Genomic DNA, 27,701 nt, shown 5'->3' with positions numbered 1-27,701 from the left:
CAAGGTAGCTAAGGTCAAAAATCACATGTTGAGCACTTAGAGAGAAGGAGCGGCTCAGTGAGTAAAGACACTGACTGGCACTGAGTTTGAAGCAGGGGAACCTGGTTCAATTCCTGGTGTCGGCTCCTTGTGACCTTGGGCAAGTCACTTTATCTCCCTGTGCCTCAGGCACCAAAAACATAGTTTGTAAGCTCCACGGGGCAGGGACCTGTGCCTGCAAAATGTCTCTAAAGCTCTGCGTAAAACTAGCAGCGCTATACAAGAACATGCTATTATTATTATTAGCACTTAAAGCACACATTGAAAACTAAAAAAAGAATTGAATCATTAGGCAACAAGGCAATTACGCCCTATAGTGTAAACTAACAGCAAATTTTTTTTTAATGACCTGAAGTGTTCTCTTGATTGCTGCTGCATGGTAAGACAGGCGATCAGTACAGAGAATGTCAAAATTAACATATAAATGTGTTTTCCACAATAGAGGAGGTTACCTTCTGCACCTGTCATTTTAGGCGGCTTCACAATGTGAGAGATAAAGAAGCGTTTTCAGTGTACATAACAGTATTAATCACATTGAACACCTTTGACCTGTTTTGTCCGCATTGTCTGAGATTCTGTTTTCAAAGCAAACAAATAAAACGTGTGTAACAGGTTTCTGGAACGTGATGCTGTAGGAGTGGTCTAGGATAAAAATCTAGCGACCCTATTGGTTATACTGCGAAGAACAAATGCTAAAGCAGTCTACCCCCTAATTTAATATCCGAAGAGGAATAAGTGGTGGTAGTTGTCCTGGGGCACTCGCTGTCAAAGGATAAAAGGTATGTGTATTCGGACAAAAGACGAAAATTAGCTATAAAAAACACGTCGTGGGAATGTAAAAATAATTTAAGTGATGATGTCGTGTTACGGGGTACCTCACTGCCAGAGATCCCGGTCTGTGCCCAGGCAAGTCAATATCTGCCACCCCCAGAGCCTCTAGGGTAGGCCTAACTCCCGGGACACCGGTTTCCACTAGCCTGGGAGCTAATACGTTTGGGGTTTATTATTAAGGAGGTGCTTAGAGAACCAACAACCACAGGATGGGATATCCTCTACTTCCTATATTTGGAGCTCGATCTCCCGCGTGGTTAGGTTTCCATGTGTCATGGAGAATTGTGGAAACCAAACGTAATTCACTTTAATAAAAAAAAAAGCTGTGTGTGCTGTGCACGCGCATAGTAAGTGAAACTTCTTTGACTTTTGTCACAGAAATTGTATTTGTGTTGGTGTTGGTGATGTTTTAATTAAAAATCAAAATACAATCTCAATGACAAAACGCAAATAAATTTGACTTAGAATGCGCGTGCTCGGCACACATCCCCTGTATTAGCTATTTGCACTAAGTGTGAATTCCGCGTGTGACTGAGAGTGTGCGTGTGACTGAGAGTGTGCGTGTGACTGAGAGTGTGCGTGTGACTGAGAGTGTGCGTGTGACTGAGAGTGTGCGTGTGACTGAGAGTGCGCGTGTGACTGAGAGTGTGCGCGTGTGACTGAGAGTGTGCGCGTGTGACTGAGAGTGTGCGTGTGTGACTGAGAGTGTGCGCGTGTGACTGAGAGTGTGCGCGTGTGACTGAGAGTGCGCGTATGACTGAGAGTGCGCGTATGACAGAGTGCACGTGTGACAGAGTGCGCGTGTGACTGAGAGTGCGCGTGTGACTGAGAGTGCGCGTGTGACTGAGAGTGCGCGTGTGACTGAGAGTGCGCGTGTGACTGAGAGTGCGCGTGTGACTGAGAGTGCGCGTGTGACAGAGAGTGCGCGTGTGACAGAGAGTGCGCGTGTGACAGAGTGCGCGTGTGACAGAGTGCGCGTGTGACAGAGTGCGCGTGTGACAGAGTGTGCGTGTGACTGAGCGTGTGCGTGTGACTGTGCGTGTGACTATGCGTGTGCGTGTGACTGTGCGTGTGACTATGCGTGTGCGTGTGACTGTGCGTGTGCGTCTGACTGTGAGTGTGACTGAGTGCGTCTGACTGTGAGTGTGACTGAGTGTGAGTGTGACTGAGTGTACGTGTGACTGTGAGTGTGCGTGTGAGTGTGACTGAGTGTGCGTGTGACTGTGAGTGTGTGTGGGGGTCTGGGGGGTCAGTGTGTGGGGGGTCTGGGGGTGTCAGTTAGTGTGTGTGGGGGTCTGGGGGGGTCAGTCAGTGTGTGTGGGGGTCTGGGGGGTTCAGTCAGTGTGTGTGGGTCTCTGGGGGTCAGTGTGTGTGGGGGTCTGGGGTGGTCAGTCAGTGTGTTTGGGGGTCTGGGGGGGGGGTCAGTCAGTGTGTGTGGGGGTCTGGGGGGGTCAGGCAGTGTGTGTGGGGGTCTGGGGGGTTCAGTCAGTGTGTGTGGGGGTCTGGGGGGTTCAGTCAGTGTGTGTGGGGGTCTGGGGGTTCAGTCAGTGTGTGTGGGGGTCTGGGGGGTTAGTCAGTGTGTGTGGGGGTCTGGGGGGGTCAGTCAGTGTGTGTGGGGGTCTGGGGGGGTCAGTCAGTGTGTGTGGGGGTCTGGGGGGGTCAGTCAGTGTGTGTGGGGATCTGGGGGGGTCAGTCAGTGTGTGTGGGGGTCTGGGGGTTCAGTCAGTGTGTGTGGGTCTCTGGGGGGTCAGTCAGTGTGTGTGGGGGTCTGGGGTGGTCAGTCAGTGTGTTTGGGGGTCTGGGGCGTCAGTCAGTGTGTGTGGGGGTCTGGGGTGGTCAGTCAGTATGTGTGGGGGTTTGGGGGGGTCAGTCAGTGTGTGGGGGTCTGGGGGGGTCAGTCAGTGTGTGTGGGGTTCTGGGGGGGTCAGTCAGTGTGTGTGGGGGTCTGGGGGGATCTGTCAGTGTGTGGCGGGGTCCAGGGGGGGTCAGTCAGTGTGTGTGGGGGTCTGGGGGGGTCCGTCAGTGTGTGGGGGGTCCGGGGGGGTCCGTCAGTGTGTGGGAGGTCCGGGGGGGGGTCCGCGCGGGTTGCGCCCAGATTTTTGTACCACCGCTTCCTGGGGGGCCCGCAAACGCCCGCGTCACTGGAGGGCTGAATGGCGCCGCTGCCAGCTGCTTCTGCGCATGCGCGGCATGGCAGCGGTAGTGGAAGTTAGGCGGGCACATGGGTGGGCTGGGAGGGAGGTCCCATTCGGGTTAGGAAAGGGTGGGGGGGGGGGGCTGTCCCGGTCGGGCGGTCTCTGCTGTCCCGGGCAGCAGACGGGGAACGGCAACACATGTTTACAGCCGTGGCAGCGGGCGGGGAACGGCGCCGCTGCCAACCGCTTCTGCGCATGCGTGGCTTTCCTCCAGTCCCCATGATTACTGAGCATGCGCGGCTTGGCAGCGGATGTGCGGGGGGAATGGCGGCCGTTAGGAGCGGCGCCGGCGGCTATCGCCGCTGCCGCCGCATCTGATTTGTGGAGCGGGTGTGATGTCAGTGTTGGGGTCGGGCTGAGCCAGAACACAGCCCGGCCTCAACTGCCAGCACTGACGTCACATCCGTTTCATTTCTGTCTCCACAATTCTTTTTTACCCCATCACGAATGAGGTGCCACTAAGGAAGTTTCACTTCAAAAATTATAAAAACCAATGCACAGTGCACTGACAGATATAAAAGTTGTTTTGCGCGGTCTGAGAGTTCGCCCAACTCTAAGCTCTGGCGGAGGTATGTCTTTCTCACTCTCTCTTCTGTCCAGTACACACGCTCCGGCGTGCACGGCTCACAGCCCGAATCCACTTCCGCGTCAAGTGTTGAGCCGCGTCCAGGCGGATAGTGAGCAAACAAAATAATGAAATGTAAATTGCGGGGTCCATGCTGCGCGTGAGCGTGCAGAGGCGCGATGCTTGGCGAGACAAATATTTTTGTATTTGTCGCGCTTGCCCTGGTCACGTGCGCAGTTCAGACAATAAGGGTGAACCTCTCACGTGACGTCACAGGCACGCCCCCCCCCATCCCCCATACGCATGCAAGTAGCTGACCAGGAATCGCCTGATCAGCACGAGCGCCTGACGTAACGGCGCTCAGCTGTCAGCACGGTCGCTTCTACCCTGGACGAGGACTTAGAAGGTCTCCTTTTGGGTTACTTGGATTGATCAGCTGTAATACCTGCTTAGGCTACGGCTGCGCTGCACGCGCGCCTGCGAGGCTGGTGGCGCGTGCAGCCGAGACCCCCTTCCTGCCGTGAGCTGCAGGGGGAAAGACAGGAGGGGCGTGACGGGGGAGTGACACGGTGCGTCCGTGACGTCACCCGGCAGGTTCGCCCTCATTGGCTGAACCGCGAGCCCTGATCTCAATTCTCTTGAGAGCAGGAGAAACTGTCAGCGCAGTGCGGCGGCCCCCCATCGCGCAGCGGGTCCGGCCCCATTGTGGGGCGGCTCCTGTCCCTGCAGCGTCCCCGCGGGTGCTGCAGTAGCCAGCGGCGACCTGGCCTTAGCTTGCAGCTGGGCGCTCTCTCTCTCTCTCTAATCACCCTACATGTTTCACTTTAAAGGCTTCGTCAGTTCAGGGGTGAATGGCAGTAGAAACACAAACAAAAGTTCCCTAATGAATGCACTCGCAGTAACCAGTGTAGTGAAAATGAGTCGAAATAAAACCCTTTTACTGGTAAATAGTCTAAAATAATTTTGTAAAGAGGGACTTGGTGTTTATAATTCCATGACCAATCCCCTAAACCACATACATATAAAATTTAGCATATATATAAATGCTTATTTGCCGCTTTTTTCTATTTGTACCCTATGTAATCCATACATTTACTTCTTATAGCATGTCATTAATATGATCATATATTCCTTGGAACATAGGCTGGCCCAATTTCTCACGTTTAAATTGGTCCGATGTATGGTATTGATATTTTTACTATTTATTAAAACCCAGAGGTAATAAATATATCTCTGGGCACTAAATCACTAAGAAGTCAAGAAGCAACGTTGGAACGGTACACGGTACACAGAACTTAATGTAAAAGAGGCTACAAAACATACATTGGTAATGTAACTACAACCCAAAAATCAATTGTGGTGGGGTTATGTGCTAGTGAAGTAGCTGAACCTTAATTAGCATTTACAGTTTGGTTTATATCCTGTAGTGTTTAAATTCTTGCAAAAGAGGAATGTTGTTCCTTTGGTAACAAGTATACAGCAATTTCGGTATTGATGTTTAAATAGTTGCTACTCGGTCACTCATGCCAGATTTCACTAACACGGCCGACTGCACAAACTGACTGCTACTTAATGCCCACTTTCTTGTGGATAGAAAGTATACACAGTTTTGTATGCCAGCAGTCGCAGATTGGTTCATATCCTGCAGTGTTTTAAATCTTGCAAAGGGAGGATATTATTGCCATTCATCACCAAGCACTGCACTGGCACACACAGACTGGATACGGGAAGAACAGTGGAAGCATGAATCCCATTTGCTCCCTGCAGGTAAGAAATACAGTATAAGGCATTCTACCAGAACTCTGTTTTATAGTACTGGACAATCATAGATAATACAGGAAAAATCAGCTATACTGAACTGTACACCCTTAGAACTATTTCATACAAGAGTCGCCTTTTTAAGACATTCTTAAGTTCATGGTCCTCTCCAGATTCTCCTCTTCATGCTCCCCTCCTCTCCAGCTTCTCCTCTACATGCTCCCCTCTTCTCCAGCTTCTCCCCACATGTTCTTCTCCTCTCCAGCTTCTCCCCACATGTTCCACTCCTCACCAGCTTCTCCCCCACATGTTCCTCTCCTCTCCAGCTTCTCCTCCACATGTTCATTTCCTCCCCAGCTTCTCCTCCACATGCTCCCCTCCTCACCAGCTTCTCCTCCACATGCTCCCCTCCTCTCCAGCTTCTCCCCCACATGCTGCCCTCCTCTCCAGCTTCTCCTCTACATGCTCCCCTCCTCACCAGCTTCTCCCCCACATGTTCTTCTCCTCTCCAGCTTCTCCCCACATGTTCCTCTGCTCACCAGCTTCTCCCCCACATGTTCCTCTCCTCTCCAGCTTCTGCACATGTTCATTTCCTCCCCAGCTTCTCCTCCACATGCTCCCCTCCTCACCAGCTTCTCCTCCACATGCTCCTCCACATGGCTCCTCTCCAGCTTCTCCCTCACATGCTGCCCTCCTCTCCAGCTTCTCCCCCACATGCTCCCTTCCTCTCCAGCTTCTCCTCCACATGCTCCCCTCCTCTCCAGCTTCTCCTCCACATGCTCCCCTCCTCACCAGCTTCTCCCCCACATGCTCCCCTCCTCACCAGCTTCTCCCCCACATGCTGCCCTCCTGCCCAGCTTCTCCCCCACATGCTCCCCTCCTCACCAGCTTCTCCTCTACATGCTCCCCTCCTGACTATCTTCTCCTCCACATGCTCCCCTCCTCTCCAGCTTCTCCTCCACATGTTCCCCTCCTCACCAGCTTCTCCTCTGCATGCTGCCCTCCTCACCAGCTTCTCATCTACATGCTCCCCTCTTCTCCAGCTTCTCCCCCACATGCCCCCCTCCTCACCAGCTTCTCCCCCGCATGCTGCCCTTCTCACCAGCTTCTTCCCCACATGCTCCCCTCCTCTCCAGCTACTCCCCCACATGGTCCCCTCCTCTCCAGCTTCTTCCCCACATGCTCTCCTCTCCAGATTCTCCCCCGCATGCTCACCTCCTCTCTAGCTTCTCCTCCGCATGATGGACAATATTGTTTTCTGGGAATAAAACCACGATTTCTGTTAATCGGATCTCCGGTGTCCAGCCTCTCACTCACTCCACAATTCCCATTATTTACGCTAATACCCCAGACGGAGACATTTCAAGTTAGTCCATAGGGGCAATTGAGTAGTGGTAAAGTGAAATAAGGCGCAAACAAATAAAAAGTGAACACTAATAATAAGTGACTAATCAAAATCTTAAATAGGTGATAATGTGATAAAATTTAAATGAATACAGCTTCACCTCCTGCTCTGGAACCCACTGGAAGGGGTAGTCTTCACTCTTCCCCCACAGTAACAGCAAAACACACAAAATCCACGGGGAGCATGGGGAGGAAACAAAAATAAATTTAAGTGCAGCAAAAAAAGGCAACGTGGAAAAAAGCCTTCAAATGACTTGGCTCTAATGAATTGACTACTTACAAGATGTAAGAGTCAAATAGGCAAGGTTGACTCAAACAGTCACAGGTAAGTGGATGATGCAGTTGTCATCAGAGTGGATCGGGTCCCCAGGATCACGTACCCCAATGTTGAGAGAAAAACTGGCATAGCACAGATCACTCGAGATAAAATAGCTTTATAACAATAAAATATTATACTCACATTCTAACATTAAAGTACGGGCATATCACACTGCATTAGTGACACTCCTGAGGAAGAAAGCAGTTGCTTTTGAAACGCGTAGAGTGGGAGTTTTCATTCAGAGCGGAGCATACAGCAGAGAAGTTGCAGGAAGATCCAGCACTCACCGCGCGACGAACCCATAGAGCAGCCCTTTCATCAGATCACCACGTGTAACATATTGTAATAGGGTGTGTCATGATAACATCATGAGATATTAGGTATTTTAATCAATCTGATGCTTCAGGGATTAATGTAGCTACAGTTTGATTTGAAAAATACAAAGAAATGTTTTACCCCTTGGTCAGGCCTAGTTTTAGGACTGATATGGGCCTATTCTAGTAGCTTCGATAACTTTGCTGCCACCTCGAAGGATTTGGCATAACCCCATCGAACGGTTTGTCATTTGTGTTATCACGGTATTCAGAAAGAATCTGAAACCAATTCCACAAGTGTCAAACCATGAGGTAGGAAAATGCCAATACCGTAGGAGACCACAGCGATGGTATCTCAGCCACTCTCAAAGTTCTCCCGTACGATCTGACGAAGCGACAACAGCAAAACGCGTTGAGTCGGAAACGCCCTGCTGACGCCACTCACCTCCACTGGTCTGCACCTGGGATCCCCTTCATTCGGTGAACTCACCCGCGCCGCGATACCGGAAACGAAAACGCCGGCAAACCGGAAGTGACGCGACGGGAGATTCATGCAGAGGGGGTGAGAATTGGGAAGCAGAGATCGCTTTTCTTATGTGCCCAGTACATGTTTTATTGATGTAAGCATACACCTATATGGTTTTTTAGAGATTAAAATTGTCATTTTATACGGTACACACTATGGGCCTCATGCAGTAAGCGGCGAAAAGGCACTTCACGCCAGTTTCACGCCAAAAATGCCTACCCCTATTCAGTAAGGGGCGAGAAAGTGGCGAGAATAAAAAAAAAATAATACATGGATGTGGGACCACCGGTTCTTCCCCGCAGACTACGGGTCCGCGGTGCCACCACAGATGTGGGACTACCGCTTCATCCCCGCAGGTGTCACCCGTGGAACCACCAGCCTGATACCCGAGGAGACCGCAGGTGGTCTCCAGAGGTCTCACGCAGAACCAAGGAACAAACCTTGAATGTAAAAAAAATAAACCTGGCATATACATTCAATACATACATCTCCCCCCCCCCCCCAACACCTACAGTACAATAATGTGCAAAATAACTATTATCCAGATAGGGATAATAGATTATTTGCCCATTATTAAACACATTAACTAGCATATTAAAATAAATAAAGTACTACTGACCTCATCAATAAGAAGCCCCCATCGCCAGCAACATCCTTGTCTTTCGTTGCCCACAAAATACATAGCCAATACATAGCCAATACATTGCAATTACATTCAGATATCAATTAACCCCTTAAACACCTTATCAGATAATAACCGCAAAGGTAATTAAGGAGTTAAGCCACACTGGCCCGATACCCACCCTTCACCCATTCATTTGTACAGTGGCTTCATCATGCAACTATATATATATATAATACAGAGAGAGAGAGAGAGAGAGAGAGAGAGAGAGAGAGAGAGAGAGAGAGAGAGAGAGAGAGAGAGAGAGAGAGAGAGAGAGAGATACACACACATGTTGAACCAATATACAAATAAATGTAGAAGGGTTATTAAAAACATGCTGTACTCGAACCAATCCACCACGCACAGGAACCCATAAAATAAAAAACCATAAAATAATAAACATTAAAATAAAAATCCAAAACAATCCACGGGTCTTCTATTTGTAATCCATCTTCATCTGTTTTCTTCTTTCTTCTATCTGCAGCTCTCTTTCGGGGTCTTCATGTCTTCTACGGCCACGCCCTGGCCTTCTTCTTCTGTAGGAGGTCCTTCCTCCTCGGCGTCTGCCTTCAAAATGACACGACATAGGCTTTTAAAGGCCTATGACGTCACATTTTCGTCATGGTTCCCACGGCCCTGATTGGGCCGTGAAAACCATGTATTTTGACGAGAAAAAAAGGAATGATTGTGAAATACATTAATGCTGCTTCATTACCATAGCGGATAGCCGCTAAGGCAATTAAGTGGTTAACGCATAATAGCATGTTTATTGGGGACAATTGCCCCCAATAAACATTGCAATACACAACATACAATACAGCGTAGCCCCCTGTAAACAGCACAGGCTATACATATCTTCCTCCTACTGTGGTAAGTCCTGTTAAGGGCAGGCACCAGTAGTGATCATGGGTTTTCCCCCTTCAAGCCCTGCCCTGAGTGATAGATGCAGGCCCCTGACTCTACTGCAGGCATGAGACAGAGAGGAGGTCCTGCTGACATCATGAGGGGTGGGGCTAAGCCTATTTAGCAGCCCATTCCTGTAAGTGGCAGTTAGTGTTGGAGTGTCTGACTGGACAGTCAGACTGCGTGAGTTAGCTAGGTTCCAGAGGAGTAGGGCCTAGTTAGCAAGAGGTGGACCAGTGCCTCTCACCCTGCCTAGGGGGTGAGGGAAGAGCTAGCCCCACCCTGAGTGCCTGCGGCTTGGGGTGGTGGCAGTGATACAGAGAGATCCAGACAGCCCATCCTGCGGGTGTACGTCTGGAGGGAAAGGAGAAGAAGGGAAAAGACCTGTACCTGTATTACTGCTGCTGCTGACTGCTGTGTGCTGCTACTGATCTGTGAGTACTGATTTGGATCAGAACAATCGTCTGCAGAGTATCTGTCCCCGTCCTGATTAGTTTCCTACGTAGGTAATGCGTGCACTGAGAAAAAATCACGCTGACACACGTTCAGTATGATAATGTCTGACTTTATTCCTACAGAGCCTGCGTTCATATACAGGGGCTGTATGGGAGGGGGTTTGTATGCAAAAGAGCTGTCTCAGTGGTTCTTTGTTAGGTCTCAGTCCTTGTATGGTCTTGTTGTTATGATTTATGGTCTTGTTATTGTAGGTTTTCTTGGACACATCAGCATTTGAGGGGAATTCCTCGGTGCCATCTTCCTTACTTGAAGGGAGGGGTAACTGCGGTAGCCATTTTGAGTAAGGAATCATAGCAAAGTATTACAGATGAAGAAATAGGCATTTTATCCAATCCATCACAGTCCCCCCTTGAAATGTCTATTTCTGAGTCTGTCCCTAGATGTATACTAACTCATCTGTCCAGATGTGCCTGGGAACTCTTTTGTGCTGTACGTTAGACGAGTCATGGCTTGTCCATGACCCCCCTTGCCACAGACTTTGCACATAAGGAAGTCAGATGCTGTCCCTATGGATTTATACTATTGTACTTAACTGGGAGGGACTGTAACGGAGTAAATGGACCATCTTCCAAGAGTGGAGTATTATTATCTGACTGCAGAAAAAAGGTAGGAGTGCTATTGTCAACAGCTTTGGTCATGAACTTTTTAAAACATGGGAGAACACAGCAGACAATAATCACAAACAAAACAAAAATAATAACTATTGCGATGCCTATTTGGGCAAGAATCTTTTGCTATCCCGTCTTTCCTTGCTAGACCATTTTGTGGTCGGTATCCCCAATCTGTTCCTGTGTTCCATCCTACTGCTCCCCAGTAATCACATTCCTTTCCCCAGTAGAAATCCGTTACGCATATATAAGTAGACCTGAAACCGGAATTGCTGTATAGAACACATTGCCAATGTGTTGAGGGGCAGCGGACTATATTACAATAATCAAAGGAGAAGGTAGCTACATGAGTATTGGATGAATTATACCAAAACGTGACTACCCCTTCATGTTGGGTGATAGCAATCTCTTGTGCCCCCCCTAGACCCAACAAGCAAAGGATATATAGCATCATTTTCCTTCTGAGGTGTCCTCGTTGGGAGCTGGAACCTTCTTGCAATGAGAGGCGTGTATCCAGGTGTTCTTGCCAGCTAGTTTGACTGATGTCGCTGTGGTCAACAGAACTTGGAAAGGACCATCATATCTGGGCTCTAGGGAATGTTTCCTTACAAATTTCTTCACAAGCACCCAGTCTCCGGGCACGAGTTTATGAGTCCCGGTATCTAGATCTGGATCTGGAATAGAAGAAAACACTCGACCATGCATATTGGTTAGTTCTTGCGCTAGGGCAGTTACATATTTGGTCAAAACATCAGACTGCATCTGTAACTGCTGTGGGTAGTAACAACCAAGTTTGGGGGCAGTACCAAACAGTATCTCAAATGGGGATAGAGCATATTCCCCTCATGGGGTGTATCGAACACTGAACAAAACAATGGGTAGACTATCTGGCCAGGGCATATTTGTTTCCTGGGCCATTTTCAACATTCTAGTTTTCAGTGTGCCATTCATTCTTCTACCTTTCCGCTACTCTGGGGATGGTATGGGGTGTGGAAAGCAAGGGTGGTCCCTAGCGCGGACCAAATTTCTTTAGCTAACGTAGCAGTGAAAGCGGGGCCTTGCAAGATTTTTCTGCGGTGGTTTTTTCACACATCCTGGGTTACACTTTGCACAAATTGTACATAATTTGCAGAAATTACTAGTCATTGGGGTAATTCCAGGCGCCACATAGTATTTGTCGATCAGTGCATTCATAAAAGTCTTTGAGAGATGTGCTGCTCCATGTGCCCATTGTACCACAGCAGGATACAGTGCACGTGGCAGACAAAGTTTCTTTTTGTACTCATAAATTCCTTCTTGGGGCGATGCACCTCTTTTCTTCCAGCTTTCCTTTTCTTCCTTTGTTGCAGATTCTTGCAACTTCTTCAGATATTCTCGATTTACTGGGAGGTTCTGCATTAACGGAACCATCCTTGTCGTGTCCACTCGATCTTCCACTTCTCGTATCCCGCTGGCAGCTTGTTTTGCCGCAGCATCCGCCAGATGGTTTCCTCTGGCTTCTTCTGTGTTCAGTTTCCCATAGGCTTTACCTTCAGGATGGCCACATGGATTGGAAGGAGTGGGGCGTCCATCAGAGCTTGTATGGCTGAGCTGTGTTTCACTGATGTTCCTGCTGCTGTCAGAAATCCCCTGGTTTGCCAAATGACGCCAAAATCATGTGCTACACCAAAGGCATATCTAGAGTCAGTGTAGATGTTCGCCGTTTGTCCTTCTGCCAGTTTACACGCTGCAGTGAGGGCTTGTAGTTCAGCCTCTTGTGCAGATGCTGTTGACGGTAGTGTGCTTGCCAGTAGGACCACAGTGTCTGTGGTGACAGCATAACCCGTATAGTAGGTGCCTTGTTGATCAGCATATCGAGAACCATCCACAAACAGGATTAGATCTGGGTTCTGTATCGGCTTTTCACTCACCGTGGGCAGATGAGCTGTTTCTAGCTTCATGAGTTCGAAGCAATCATGGGGTAGGTCGACTCCAGCTGTGCTTTGTTCTTGTTCGTGTCCCTGCACATCTCCCCCCTCGGGAAGTGGAAGAAGAGTGGAGGGGTTAAGCACTTGGCACCAGAGAAGGGTGACATTGTCTGGAATAAGAAGCAAGCATTGCAACCTGAGGTGTCTGATTGAGAATAGCAGCAATGTCATGTGGTGCCAGAAGAATGAGGTCATGCCCTAGAACAATGTCTGAAGTTTTATCCAGCAGTGCTTGAGCAGCAAAGACAGCACGAAGACAGGACTGTCCACCACGAGCCACAGCATCGAGACGGCTGGAGTAATAACCAATAGGTCGACATCGGCCCGCGTGTGGCTGTGTTAACACTCCAGTTGCATGTCCATTTCGTTCTGATACGAAAAGCTTAAAGGGTAAATCATAGTCTGGGAGGCCCAAGGCAGTGTTTGAGAACAGTGAAATTCTTGGAAGCCTCTGGGGTCATCTGGAAAAGATTTGTTGTTAAAACATCGTACAATGGTTGCATCTTTTACTGCTTGAGGATCTTGAACCATTCTATACTTATCAGGTTCACCCTTCGCGGTGCGTTTCTTCACAGGGAAAAGAGGGGTATTGCAGTTTACGGGGAAGCGGGGCCCCTTATTTGAGCTGTACAACAATGGGTGGTACCCTTAGGTGCCCCATATCCTCAGGGCCGGTGGATCATAATTTGGACGGGATCCTATCCATGACAGCGGGCGGTATACTGGCAGCTGAGGGTTTGTCCGCTAATGCCAAAAGTATTTGGAAGGGAACAAAGGGCAGAGACATCTGACTCCCAGAGCAGGGAGGTTACATCAATGGTGCCGTCCTCGGAGAATATTATGGAGGCCTGTAACCTGGATAAAACATCAGCGCCAAACAGATTAAGCGGGCAAGTAGAGGAAACTACAAATCGTGCAAATAGTTCAGGGTAGGGACCTATCTGTAGGGGTCGTGTTAATGGGCTAGAGCGCGGAGTGCCATCTACCCCCACACATAAAACATCAATATCAGACAAATAGGAAGGGTCAGGTATGTCTGCAGCTCTAATTACACTCCTGGCTGCACCTGTGTCTACCAGGAAGGGGGTGAGGTGACATACATTATTGGGGCGCCTTCTACCTGCTTGGGCGTCTGCCCACATAACCTTGGGCAGCGGTCAGGTACTGGGGGGTGTCTGGGGTTAGTATTCCAGGTCATGTTTGCCTCCTGTGCAACGGCCTGTGACTCACTATCTGAGTCAAAACTATAGGGCGCACTGTAGTGGACACTGCTGCTGGGTGTGTGTGCTATTGTTGTGTCAGGGTAGACTTGAATCCCTAACGCTGGGGCAGTGATTGTTTGGGGTGAAAGGGCTGGCATTAGGGGCACAGTCGGGGTGTAATAGGAACCATCCGCCTGCATCACAGGATATAGTTGTGCTACATAAACAGTCAAAATTGGTTTGTCATTCGTGGGCGGGGTAGTGGGTTGTATAGGTGGGGGTGCTGCTGGAGCTGGGAGCGAAGGTAACAAAGGAGTGAGCATAGATAAATCAGTCACACCACAATTAAAACAATCTTCCCTCCCTTTTCTATCTCCTGCTCGGTCCATTTTTCTCTGGACAGCCTTGGTAACATTAAACCAGGCTTCTGCTATCTTCAGCAGGTTTTTATCATTCAAAATTCCTCTCTTTTCTTTCAATATCTTTTGCCACACTTCTGGTTGTAACCTGCCTTCTGCTTCAGTAATACTACATACTTTAAACAGCTTATTTGCTTTCTTTTTTTACTTTATTATATTAGCTTCTGTCCTGGCAATGATAAAATAAATGCAGCAGGGACCCTTCTGTCCCTCAACAGAATTATTTTGACTCATACTAACGTAAGGTATGTTTCCCTGTGGGATTCAAAAAACACACAAGACTGCGCTCCCTGAACTTCTCCCTCCCACAGAAAAAGACCCCTCTTTCTAGTTGCCATTAGAACAGAAGGAAAAAGAATATTTTCTGGTTTTAAAAGACCCATTCGTGTGGCCAGAACGAACAAATCTTTCAAAAAATAAATGTTACCAGGGCTGTCCCATTCTTTTCCGTTCTGTTCTCTCAATCGGCCACTAGGTGGCAGGCTAAGACTCCTTTCCCTGTCTTACTTGCCTGTGCTCAAATGTTAAAACTGCACCTTTTTTTTTTTTTTTTTCTCTCTATACTGCAATTACTAGCAAAAATGCCCTGCTTTTTTTTTTTTTTTTTTTTTTTTTCCTCTTCTTTCCCTTGACTTATAACACTTTATTTCCCTTCCAAATAATATACACAGTATCTAATTGTATCCCAATTCCTGCATATAAACCTTTCATAAAAATAACCCTCAATACTTACTTTCACAACACAATCATATGCCTTGATTATCTATCAGCAAATTCACTTGCCTTTTCTTTCCTATTCACTTTCTTTTTCCTACTGCAAAGCGTACCTTAACGTGGAAAAAACAGGAGTTCGGGCAGTTTAACGTCTAGGGGTTATCGCCCAAGCACCTATGGGCTATCTCTTCTACTCTCAACAATCCCCACCCGTCCTCATGAATTCTCAACACTAATACACAAACACATTTTGGACATAACATACAACTTGATTACGAGAGAGAGAAAGGTTGTTCAGGGATCAAATCGGCAGGATTCCGCGCAGTTACCAACCGTAACGCGCTAAACACTCCTTCCCTCGCAAAGCGCCAAACCGCACAGTCACTACCGGGATTCCCGTGTTTCCTCTCTGAACCGACTATACCTTACTCCCCCTTTACCCCTCCTTCCACCAAGTTTACAACGTACAATGACACGACCTCTAGTCAGCCGACAAAAATCCCACTCCACTCCGGGCTCCCACTTGCGGCACTGACTAACACATACAACATGTAAACATATACCGGGTGACAGATAGTCTAGGTAACAGGTTTGAGTTTAAAACGGGCTCTGGGCAAGATATCTACCTGTCTTTAGGTGACCTTCGGAGAGCCGTATGAGACACAGAAATAGACCAACAGCGGAGACAGTGCGTATCGGTAGATAATAAATGTTATCTTACCGTACTCCAGAGGTGATCAGTCTCCTGCCGCGTCCGCATTTGGTCCACCTCGGTCCCTCTGCGCACAGCTGTCCGTTGGTTCAAAACCCAGAGCCCCACGTTGGGCGCCAACTGATTTGGATCAGAACAATCGTCTGCAGAGTATCTGTCCCCGTCCTGATTAGTTTCCTACGTAGGTAATGCGTGCACTGAGAAAAAATCACGCTGACACACGTTCAGTATGATAATGTCTGACTTTATTCCTACAGAGCCTGCGTTCATATACAGGGGCTGTATGGGAGGGGGTTTGTATGCAAAAGAGCTGTCTCAGTGGTTCTTTGTTAGGTCTCAGTCCTTGTATGGTCTTGTTGTTATGATTTATGGTCTTGTTATTGTAGGTTTTCTTGGACACATCAGCATTTGAGGGGAATTCCTCGGTGCCATCTTCCTTACTTGAAGGGAGGGGTAACTGCGGTAGCCATTTTGAGTAAGGAATCATAGCAAAGTATTACAGATGAAGAAATAGGCATTTTATCCAATCCATCACAGTCCCCCCTTGAAATGTCTATTTCTGAGTCTGTCCCTAGATGTATACTAACTCATCTGTCCAGATGTGCCTGGGAACTCTTTTGTGCTGTACGTTAGACGAGTCATGGCTTGTCCATGACCCCCCTTGCCACAGACTTTGCACATAAGGAAGTCAGATGCTGTCCCTATGGATTTATACTATTGTACTTAACTGGGAGGGACTGTAACGGAGTAAATGGACCATCTTCCAAGAGTGGAGTATTATTATCTGACTGCAGAAAAAAGGTAGGAGTGCTATTGTCAACAGCTTTGGTCATGAACTTTTTAAAACATGGGAGAACACAGCAGACAATAATCACAAACAAAACAAAAATAATAACTATTGCGATGCCTATTTGGGCAAGAATCTTTTGCTATCCCGTCTTTCCTTGCTAGACCATTTTGTGGTCGGTATCCCCAATCTGTTCCTGTGTTCCATCCTACTGCTCCCCAGTAATCACATTCCTTTCCCCAGTAGAAATCCGTTACGCATATATAAGTAGACCTGAAACCGGAATTGCTGTATAGAACACATTGCCAATGTGTTGAGGGGCAGCGGACTATATTACAATAATCAAAGGAGAAGGTAGCTACATGAGTATTGGATGAATTATACCAAAACGTGACTACCCCTTCATGTTGGGTGATAGCAATCTCTTGTGCCCCCCCTAGACCCAACAAGCAAAGGATATATAGCATCATTTTCCTTCTGAGGTGTCCTCGTTGGGAGCTGGAACCTTCTTGCAATGAGAGGCGTGTATCCAGGTGTTCTTGCCAGCTAGTTTGACTGATGTCGCTGTGGTCAACAGAACTTGGAAAGGACCATCATATCTGGGCTCTAGGGAATGTTTCCTTACAAATTTCTTCACAAGCACCCAGTCTCCGGGCACGAGTTTATGAGTCCCGGTATCTAGATCTGGATCTGGAATAGAAGAAAACACTCGACCATGCATATTGGTTAGTTCTTGCGCTAGGGCAGTTACATATTTGGTCAAAACATCAGACTGCATCTGTAACTGCTGTGGGTAGTAACAACCAAGTTTGGGGGCAGTACCAAACAGTATCTCAAATGGGGATAGAGCATATTCCCCTCATGGGGTGTATCGAACACTGAACAAAACAATGGGTAGACTATCTGGCCAGGGCATATTTGTTTCCTGGGCCATTTTCAACATTCTAGTTTTCAGTGTGCCATTCATTCTTCTACCTTTCCGCTACTCTGGGGATGGTATGGGGTGTGGAAAGCAAGGGTGGTCCCTAGCGCGGACCAAATTTCTTTAGCTAACGTAGCAGTGAAAGCGGGGCCTTGCAAGATTTTTCTGCGGTGGTTTTTTCACACATCCTGGGTTACACTTTGCACAAATTGTACATAATTTGCAGAAATTACTAGTCATTGGGGTAATTCCAGGCGCCACATAGTATTTGTCGATCAGTGCATTCATAAAAGTCTTTGAGAGATGTGCTGCTCCATGTGCCCATTGTACCACAGCAGGATACAGTGCACGTGGCAGACAAAGTTTCTTTTTGTACTCATAAATTCCTTCTTGGGGCGATGCACCTCTTTTCTTCCAGCTTTCCTTTTCTTCCTTTGTTGCAGATTCTTGCAACTTCTTCAGATATTCTCGATTTACTGGGAGGTTCTGCATTAACGGAACCATCCTTGTCGTGTCCACTCGATCTTCCACTTCTCGTATCCCGCTGGCAGCTTGTTTTGCCGCAGCATCCGCCAGATGGTTTCCTCTGGCTTCTTCTGTGTTCAGTTTCCCATAGGCTTTACCTTCAGGATGGCCACATGGATTGGAAGGAGTGGGGCGTCCATCAGAGCTTGTATGGCTGAGCTGTGTTTCACTGATGTTCCTGCTGCTGTCAGAAATCCCCTGGTTTGCCAAATGACGCCAAAATCATGTGCTACACCAAAGGCATATCTAGAGTCAGTGTAGATGTTCGCCGTTTGTCCTTCTGCCAGTTTACACGCTGCAGTGAGGGCTTGTAGTTCAGCCTCTTGTGCAGATGCTGTTGACGGTAGTGTGCTTGCCAGTAGGACCACAGTGTCTGTGGTGACAGCATAACCCGTATAGTAGGTGCCTTGTTGATCAGCATATCGAGAACCATCCACAAACAGGATTAGATCTGGGTTCTGTATCGGCTTTTCACTCACCGTGGGCAGATGAGCTGTTTCTAGCTTCATGAGTTCGAAGCAATCATGGGGTAGGTCGACTCCAGCTGTGCTTTGTTCTTGTTCGTGTCCCTGCACATCTCCCCCCTCGGGAAGTGGAAGAAGAGTGGAGGGGTTAAGCACTTGGCACCAGAGAAGGGTGACATTGTCTGGAATAAGAAGCAAGCATTGCAACCTGAGGTGTCTGATTGAGAATAGCAGCAATGTCATGTGGTGCCAGAAGAATGAGGTCATGCCCTAGAACAATGTCTGAAGTTTTATCCAGCAGTGCTTGAGCAGCAAAGACAGCACGAAGACAGGACTGTCCACCACGAGCCACAGCATCGAGACGGCTGGAGTAATAACCAATAGGTCGACATCGGCCCGCGTGTGGCTGTGTTAACACTCCAGTTGCATGTCCATTTCGTTCTGATACGAAAAGCTTAAAGGGTAAATCATAGTCTGGGAGGCCCAAGGCAGTGTTTGAGAACAGTGAAATTCTTGGAAGCCTCTGGGGTCATCTGGAAAAGATTTGTTGTTAAAACATCGTACAATGGTTGCATCTTTTACTGCTTGAGGATCTTGAACCATTCTATACTTATCAGGTTCACCCTTCGCGGTGCGTTTCTTCACAGGGAAAAGAGGGGTATTGCAGTTTACGGGGAAGCGGGGCCCCTTATTTGAGCTGTACAACAATGGGTGGTACCCTTAGGTGCCCCATATCCTCAGGGCCGGTGGATCATAATTTGGACGGGATCCTATCCATGACAGCGGGCGGTATACTGGCAGCTGAGGGTTTGTCCGCTAATGCCAAAAGTATTTGGAAGGGAACAAAGGGCAGAGACATCTGACTCCCAGAGCAGGGAGGTTACATCAATGGTGCCGTCCTCGGAGAATATTATGGAGGCCTGTAACCTGGATAAAACATCAGCGCCAAACAGATTAAGCGGGCAAGTAGAGGAAACTACAAATCGTGCAAATAGTTCAGGGTAGGGACCTATCTGTAGGGGTCGTGTTAATGGGCTAGAGCGCGGAGTGCCATCTACCCCCACACATAAAACATCAATATCAGACAAATAGGAAGGGTCAGGTATGTCTGCAGCTCTAATTACACTCCTGGCTGCACCTGTGTCTACCAGGAAGGGGGTGAGGTGACATACATTATTGGGGCGCCTTCTACCTGCTTGGGCGTCTGCCCACATAACCTTGGGCAGCGGTCAGGTACTGGGGGGTGTCTGGGGTTAGTATTCCAGGTCATGTTTGCCTCCTGTGCAACGGCCTGTGACTCACTATCTGAGTCAAAACTATAGGGCGCACTGTAGTGGACACTGCTGCTGGGTGTGTGTGCTATTGTTGTGTCAGGGTAGACTTGAATCCCTAACGCTGGGGCAGTGATTGTTTGGGGTGAAAGGGCTGGCATTAGGGGCACAGTCGGGGTGTAATAGGAACCATCCGCCTGCATCACAGGATATAGTTGTGCTACATAAACAGTCAAAATTGGTTTGTCATTCGTGGGCGGGGTAGTGGGTTGTATAGGTGGGGGTGCTGCTGGAGCTGGGAGCGAAGGTAACAAAGGAGTGAGCATAGATAAATCAGTCACACCACAATTAAAACAATCTTCCCTCCCTTTTCTATCTCCTGCTCGGTCCATTTTTCTCTGGACAGCCTTGGTAACATTAAACCAGGCTTCTGCTATCTTCAGCAGGTTTTTATCATTCAAAATTCCTCTCTTTTCTTTCAATATCTTTTGCCACACTTCTGGTTGTAACCTGCCTTCTGCTTCAGTAATACTACATACTTTAAACAGCTTATTTGCTTTCTTTTTTTACTTTATTATATTAGCTTCTGTCCTGGCAATGATAAAATAAATGCAGCAGGGACCCTTCTGTCCCTCAACAGAATTATTTTGACTCATACTAACGTAAGGTATGTTTCCCTGTGGGATTCAAAAAACACACAAGACTGCGCTCCCTGAACTTCTCCCTCCCACAGAAAAAGACCCCTCTTTCTAGTTGCCATTAGAACAGAAGGAAAAAGAATATTTTCTGGTTTTAAAAGACCCATTCGTGTGGCCAGAACGAACAAATCTTTCAAAAAATAAATGTTACCAGGGCTGTCCCATTCTTTTCCGTTCTGTTCTCTCAATCGGCCACTAGGTGGCAGGCTAAGACTCCTTTCCCTGTCTTACTTGCCTGTGCTCAAATGTTAAAACTGCACCTTTTTTTTTTTTTTTTTCTCTCTATACTGCAATTACTAGCAAAAATGCCCTGCTTTTTTTTTTTTTTTTTTTTTTTTTCCTCTTCTTTCCCTTGACTTATAACACTTTATTTCCCTTCCAAATAATATACACAGTATCTAATTGTATCCCAATTCCTGCATATAAACCTTTCATAAAAATAACCCTCAATACTTACTTTCACAACACAATCATATGCCTTGATTATCTATCAGCAAATTCACTTGCCTTTTCTTTCCTATTCACTTTCTTTTTCCTACTGCAAAGCGTACCTTAACGTGGAAAAAACAGGAGTTCGGGCAGTTTAACGTCTAGGGGTTATCGCCCAAGCACCTATGGGCTATCTCTTCTACTCTCAACAATCCCCACCCGTCCTCATGAATTCTCAACACTAATACACAAACACATTTTGGACATAACATACAACTTGATTACGAGAGAGAGAAAGGTTGTTCAGGGATCAAATCGGCAGGATTCCGCGCAGTTACCAACCGTAACGCGCTAAACACTCCTTCCCTCGCAAAGCGCCAAACCGCACAGTCACTACCGGGATTCCCGTGTTTCCTCTCTGAACCGACTATACCTTACTCCCCCTTTACCCCTCCTTCCACCAAGTTTACAACGTACAATGACACGACCTCTAGTCAGCCGACAAAAATCCCACTCCACTCCGGGCTCCCACTTGCGGCACTGACTAACACATACAACATGTAAACATATACCGGGTGACAGATAGTCTAGGTAACAGGTTTGAGTTTAAAACGGGCTCTGGGCAAGATATCTACCTGTCTTTAGGTGACCTTCGGAGAGCCGTATGAGACACAGAAATAGACCAACAGCGGAGACAGTGCGTATCGGTAGATAATAAATGTTATCTTACCGTACTCCAGAGGTGATCAGTCTCCTGCCGCGTCCGCATTTGGTCCACCTCGGTCCCTCTGCGCACAGCTGTCCGTTGGTTCAAAACCCAGAGCCCCACGTTGGGCGCCAACTGATTTGGATCAGAACAATCGTCTGCAGAGTATCTGTCCCCGTCCTGATTAGTTTCCTACGTAGGTAATGCGTGCACTGAGAAAAAATCACGCTGACACACGTTCAGTATGATAATGTCTGACTTTATTCCTACAGAGCCTGCGTTCATATACAGGGGCTGTATGGGAGGGGGTTTGTATGCAAAAGAGCTGTCTCAGTGGTTCTTTGTTAGGTCTCAGTCCTTGTATGGTCTTGTTGTTATGATTTATGGTCTTGTTATTGTAGGTTTTCTTGGACACATCAGCATTTGAGGGGAATTCCTCGGTGCCATCTTCCTTACTTGAAGGGAGGGGTAACTGCGGTAGCCATTTTGAGTAAGGAATCATAGCAAAGTATTACAGATGAAGAAATAGGCATTTTATCCAATCCATCACAGTCCCCCCTTGAAATGTCTATTTCTGAGTCTGTCCCTAGATGTATACTAACTCATCTGTCCAGATGTGCCTGGGAACTCTTTTGTGCTGTACGTTAGACGAGTCATGGCTTGTCCATGACCCCCCTTGCCACAGACTTTGCACATAAGGAAGTCAGATGCTGTCCCTATGGATTTATACTATTGTACTTAACTGGGAGGGACTGTAACGGAGTAAATGGACCATCTTCCAAGAGTGGAGTATTATTATCTGACTGCAGAAAAAAGGTAGGAGTGCTATTGTCAACAGCTTTGGTCATGAACTTTTTAAAACATGGGAGAACACAGCAGACAATAATCACAAACAAAACAAAAATAATAACTATTGCGATGCCTATTTGGGCAAGAATCTTTTGCTATCCCGTCTTTCCTTGCTAGACCATTTTGTGGTCGGTATCCCCAATCTGTTCCTGTGTTCCATCCTACTGCTCCCCAGTAATCACATTCCTTTCCCCAGTAGAAATCCGTTACGCATATATAAGTAGACCTGAAACCGGAATTGCTGTATAGAACACATTGCCAATGTGTTGAGGGGCAGCGGACTATATTACAATAATCAAAGGAGAAGGTAGCTACATGAGTATTGGATGAATTATACCAAAACGTGACTACCCCTTCATGTTGGGTGATAGCAATCTCTTGTGCCCCCCCTAGACCCAACAAGCAAAGGATATATAGCATCATTTTCCTTCTGAGGTGTCCTCGTTGGGAGCTGGAACCTTCTTGCAATGAGAGGCGTGTATCCAGGTGTTCTTGCCAGCTAGTTTGACTGATGTCGCTGTGGTCAACAGAACTTGGAAAGGACCATCATATCTGGGCTCTAGGGAATGTTTCCTTACAAATTTCTTCACAAGCACCCAGTCTCCGGGCACGAGTTTATGAGTCCCGGTATCTAGATCTGGATCTGGAATAGAAGAAAACACTCGACCATGCATATTGGTTAGTTCTTGCGCTAGGGCAGTTACATATTTGGTCAAAACATCAGACTGCATCTGTAACTGCTGTGGGTAGTAACAACCAAGTTTGGGGGCAGTACCAAACAGTATCTCAAATGGGGATAGAGCATATTCCCCTCATGGGGTGTATCGAACACTGAACAAAACAATGGGTAGACTATCTGGCCAGGGCATATTTGTTTCCTGGGCCATTTTCAACATTCTAGTTTTCAGTGTGCCATTCATTCTTCTACCTTTCCGCTACTCTGGGGATGGTATGGGGTGTGGAAAGCAAGGGTGGTCCCTAGCGCGGACCAAATTTCTTTAGCTAACGTAGCAGTGAAAGCGGGGCCTTGCAAGATTTTTCTGCGGTGGTTTTTTCACACATCCTGGGTTACACTTTGCACAAATTGTACATAATTTGCAGAAATTACTAGTCATTGGGGTAATTCCAGGCGCCACATAGTATTTGTCGATCAGTGCATTCATAAAAGTCTTTGAGAGATGTGCTGCTCCATGTGCCCATTGTACCACAGCAGGATACAGTGCACGTGGCAGACAAAGTTTCTTTTTGTACTCATAAATTCCTTCTTGGGGCGATGCACCTCTTTTCTTCCAGCTTTCCTTTTCTTCCTTTGTTGCAGATTCTTGCAACTTCTTCAGATATTCTCGATTTACTGGGAGGTTCTGCATTAACGGAACCATCCTTGTCGTGTCCACTCGATCTTCCACTTCTCGTATCCCGCTGGCAGCTTGTTTTGCCGCAGCATCCGCCAGATGGTTTCCTCTGGCTTCTTCTGTGTTCAGTTTCCCATAGGCTTTACCTTCAGGATGGCCACATGGATTGGAAGGAGTGGGGCGTCCATCAGAGCTTGTATGGCTGAGCTGTGTTTCACTGATGTTCCTGCTGCTGTCAGAAATCCCCTGGTTTGCCAAATGACGCCAAAATCATGTGCTACACCAAAGGCATATCTAGAGTCAGTGTAGATGTTCGCCGTTTGTCCTTCTGCCAGTTTACACGCTGCAGTGAGGGCTTGTAGTTCAGCCTCTTGTGCAGATGCTGTTGACGGTAGTGTGCTTGCCAGTAGGACCACAGTGTCTGTGGTGACAGCATAACCCGTATAGTAGGTGCCTTGTTGATCAGCATATCGAGAACCATCCACAAACAGGATTAGATCTGGGTTCTGTATCGGCTTTTCACTCACCGTGTGCAGATGAGCTGTTTCTAGCTTCATGAGTTCGAAGCAATCATGGGGTAGGTCGACTCCAGCTGTGCTTTGTTCTTGTTCGTGTCCCTGCACATCTCCCCCCTCGGGAAGTGGAAGAAGAGTGGAGGGGTTAAGCACTTGGCACCAGAGAAGGGTGACATTGTCTGGAATAAGAAGCAAGCATTGCAACCTGAGGTGTCTGATTGAGAATAGCAGCAATGTCATGTGGTGCCAGAAGAATGAGGTCATGCCCTAGAACAATGTCTGAAGTTTTATCCAGCAGTGCTTGAGCAGCAAAGACAGCACGAAGACAGGACTGTCCACCACGAGCCACAGCATCGAGACGGCTGGAGTAATAACCAATAGGTCGACATCGGCCCGCGTGTGGCTGTGTTAACACTCCAGTTGCATGTCCATTTCGTTCTGATACGAAAAGCTTAAAGGGTAAATCATAGTCTGGGAGGCCCAAGGCAGTGTTTGAGAACAGTGAAATTCTTGGAAGCCTCTGGGGTCATCTGGAAAAGATTTGTTGTTAAAACATCGTACAATGGTTGCATCTTTTACTGCTTGAGGATCTTGAACCATTCTATACTTATCAGGTTCACCCTTCGCGGTGCGTTTCTTCACAGGGAAAAGAGGGGTATTGCAGTTTACGGGGAAGCGGGGCCCCTTATTTGAGCTGTACAACAATGGGTGGTACCCTTAGGTGCCCCATATCCTCAGGGCCGGTGGATCATAATTTGGACGGGATCCTATCCATGACAGCGGGCGGTATACTGGCAGCTGAGGGTTTGTCCGCTAATGCCAAAAGTATTTGGAAGGGAACAAAGGGCAGAGACATCTGACTCCCAGAGCAGGGAGGTTACATCAATGGTGCCGTCCTCGGAGAATATTATGGAGGCCTGTAACCTGGATAAAACATCAGCGCCAAACAGATTAAGCGGGCAAGTAGAGGAAACTACAAATCGTGCAAATAGTTCAGGGTAGGGACCTATCTGTAGGGGTCGTGTTAATGGGCTAGAGCGCGGAGTGCCATCTACCCCCACACATAAAACATCAATATCAGACAAATAGGAAGGGTCAGGTATGTCTGCAGCTCTAATTACACTCCTGGCTGCACCTGTGTCTACCAGGAAGGGGGTGAGGTGACATACATTATTGGGGCGCCTTCTACCTGCTTGGGCGTCTGCCCACATAACCTTGGGCAGCGGTCAGGTACTGGGGGGTGTCTGGGGTTAGTATTCCAGGTCATGTTTGCCTCCTGTGCAACGGCCTGTGACTCACTATCTGAGTCAAAACTATAGGGCGCACTGTAGTGGACACTGCTGCTGGGTGTGTGTGCTATTGTTGTGTCAGGGTAGACTTGAATCCCTAACGCTGGGGCAGTGATTGTTTGGGGTGAAAGGGCTGGCATTAGGGGCACAGTCGGGGTGTAATAGGAACCGTCCGCCTGCATCACAGGATATAGTTGTGCTACATAAACAGTCAAAATTGGTTTGTCATTCGTGGGCGGGGTAGTGGGTTGTATAGGTGGGGGTGCTGCTGGAGCTGGGAGCGAAGGTAACAAAGGAGTGAGCATAGATAAATCAGTCACACCACAATTAAAACAATCTTCCCTCCCTTTTCTATCTCCTGCTCGGTCCATTTTTCTCTGGACAGCCTTGGTAACATTAAACCAGGCTTCTGCTATCTTCAGCAGGTTTTTATCATTCAAAATTCCTCTCTTTTCTTTCAATATCTTTTGCCACACTTCTGGTTGTAACCTGCCTTCTGCTTCAGTAATACTACATACTTTAAACAGCTTATTTGCTTTCTTTTTTTACTTTATTATATTAACTTCTGTCCTGGCAATGATAAAATAAATGCAGCAGGGACCCTTCTGTCCCTCAACAGAATTATTTTGACTCATACTAACGTAAGGTATGTTTCCCTGTGGGATTCAAAAAACACACAAGACTGCGCTCCCTGAACTTCTCCCTCCCACAGAAAAAGACCCCTCTTTCTAGTTGCCATTAGAACAGAAGGAAAAAGAATATTTTCTGGTTTTAAAAGACCCATTCGTGTGGCCAGAACGAACAAATCTTTCAAAAAATAAATGTTACCAGGGCTGTCCCATTCTTTTCCGTTCTGTTCTCTCAATCGGCCACTAGGTGGCAGGCTAAGACTCCTTTCCCTGTCTTACTTGCCTGTGCTCAAATGTTAAAACTGCACCTTTTTTTTTTTTTTTTTCTCTCTATACTGCAATTACTAGCAAAAATGCCCTGCTTTTTTTTTTTTTTTTTTTCCTCTTCTTTCCCTTGACTTATAACACTTTATTTCCCTTCCAAATAATATACACAGTATCTAATTGTGTCCCAATTCCTGCATATAAACCTTTCATAAAAATAACCCTCAATACTTACTTTCACAACACAATCATATGCCTTGATTATCTATCAGCAAATTCACTTGCCTTTTCTTTCCTATTCACTTTCTTTTTCCTACTGCAAAGCGTACCTTAACGTGGAAAAAACAGGAGTTCGGGCAGTTTAACGTCTAGGGGTTATCGCCCAAGCACCTATGGGCTATCTCTTCTACTCTCAACAATCCCCACCCGTCCTCATGAATTCTCAACACTAATACACAAACACATTTTGGACATAACATACAACTTGATTACGAGAGAGAGAAAGGTTGTTCAGGGATCAAATCGGCAGGATTCCGCGCAGTTACCAACCGTAACGCGCTAAACACTCCTTCCCTCGCAAAGCACCAAACCGCACAGTCACTACCGGGATTCCCGTGTTTCCTCTCTGAACCGACTATACCTTACTCCCCCTTTACCCCTCCTTCCACCAAGTTTACAACGTACAATGACACGACCTCTAGTCAGCCGACAAAAATCCCACTCCACTCCGGGCTCCCACTTGCGGCACTGACTAACACATACAACATGTAAACATATACCGGGTGACAGATAGTCTAGGTAACAGGTTTGAGTTTAAAACGGGCTCTGGGCAAGATATCTACCTGTCTTTAGGTGACCTTCGGAGAGCCGTATGAGACACAGAAATAGACCAACAGCGGAGACAGTGCGTATCGGTAGATAATAAATGTTATCTTACCGTACTCCAGAGGTGATCAGTCTCCTGCCGCGTCCGCATTTGGTCCACCTCGGTCCCTCTGCGCACAGCTGTCCGTTGGTTCAAAACCCAGAGCCCCACGTTGGGCGCCAACTGATTTGGATCAGAACAATCGTCTGCAGAGTATCTGTCCCCGTCCTGATTAGTTTCCTACGTAGGTAATGCGTGCACTGAGAAAAAATCACGCTGACACACGTTCAGTATGATAATGTCTGACTTTATTCCTACAGAGCCTGCGTTCATATACAGGGGCTGTATGGGAGGGGGTTTGTATGCAAAAGAGCTGTCTCAGTGGTTCTTTGTTAGGTCTCAGTCCTTGTATGGTCTTGTTGTTATGATTTATGGTCTTGTTATTGTAGGTTTTCTTGGACACATCAGCATTTGAGGGGA

General features: G+C 47.3%; 1 protein-coding gene across 2 annotated transcripts in view; it reads left to right on the top strand.

Annotated features, from left to right (window-relative positions):
* The first annotated feature begins 760 nt into the window (after positions 1–760).
* LOC142472157 (glycosyltransferase family 92 protein F13G3.3-like) overlaps positions 761–27,701 on the top strand; it is a 41,715-nt gene continuing 14,774 nt past the window's right edge. The window contains exon 1 of one of the 2 annotated variants that reach the window (XM_075579005.1): positions 761–818. Coding sequence is in view for 1 of the 2 variants with exons in the window: in XM_075579004.1 (XP_075435119.1) it covers positions 5,374–5,397 (24 nt within the window). In the remaining variant the exon portion in view is untranslated. Of the gene's footprint in view, positions 819–5,215; positions 5,398–27,701 lie in introns of those variants that run through there. The other variant, XM_075579004.1, reaches the window with a different exon arrangement.

The sequence above is a fragment of the Ascaphus truei genome, chromosome 21, assembly GCF_040206685.1.
Source record: "Ascaphus truei isolate aAscTru1 chromosome 21, aAscTru1.hap1, whole genome shotgun sequence".
Classification (NCBI taxonomy): Eukaryota; Metazoa; Chordata; class Amphibia; order Anura; family Ascaphidae; genus Ascaphus; species Ascaphus truei.
The sequence above is the reverse complement of the archived record's forward strand: the minus strand, read 5'-3'. Positions and strand labels throughout refer to the sequence as shown.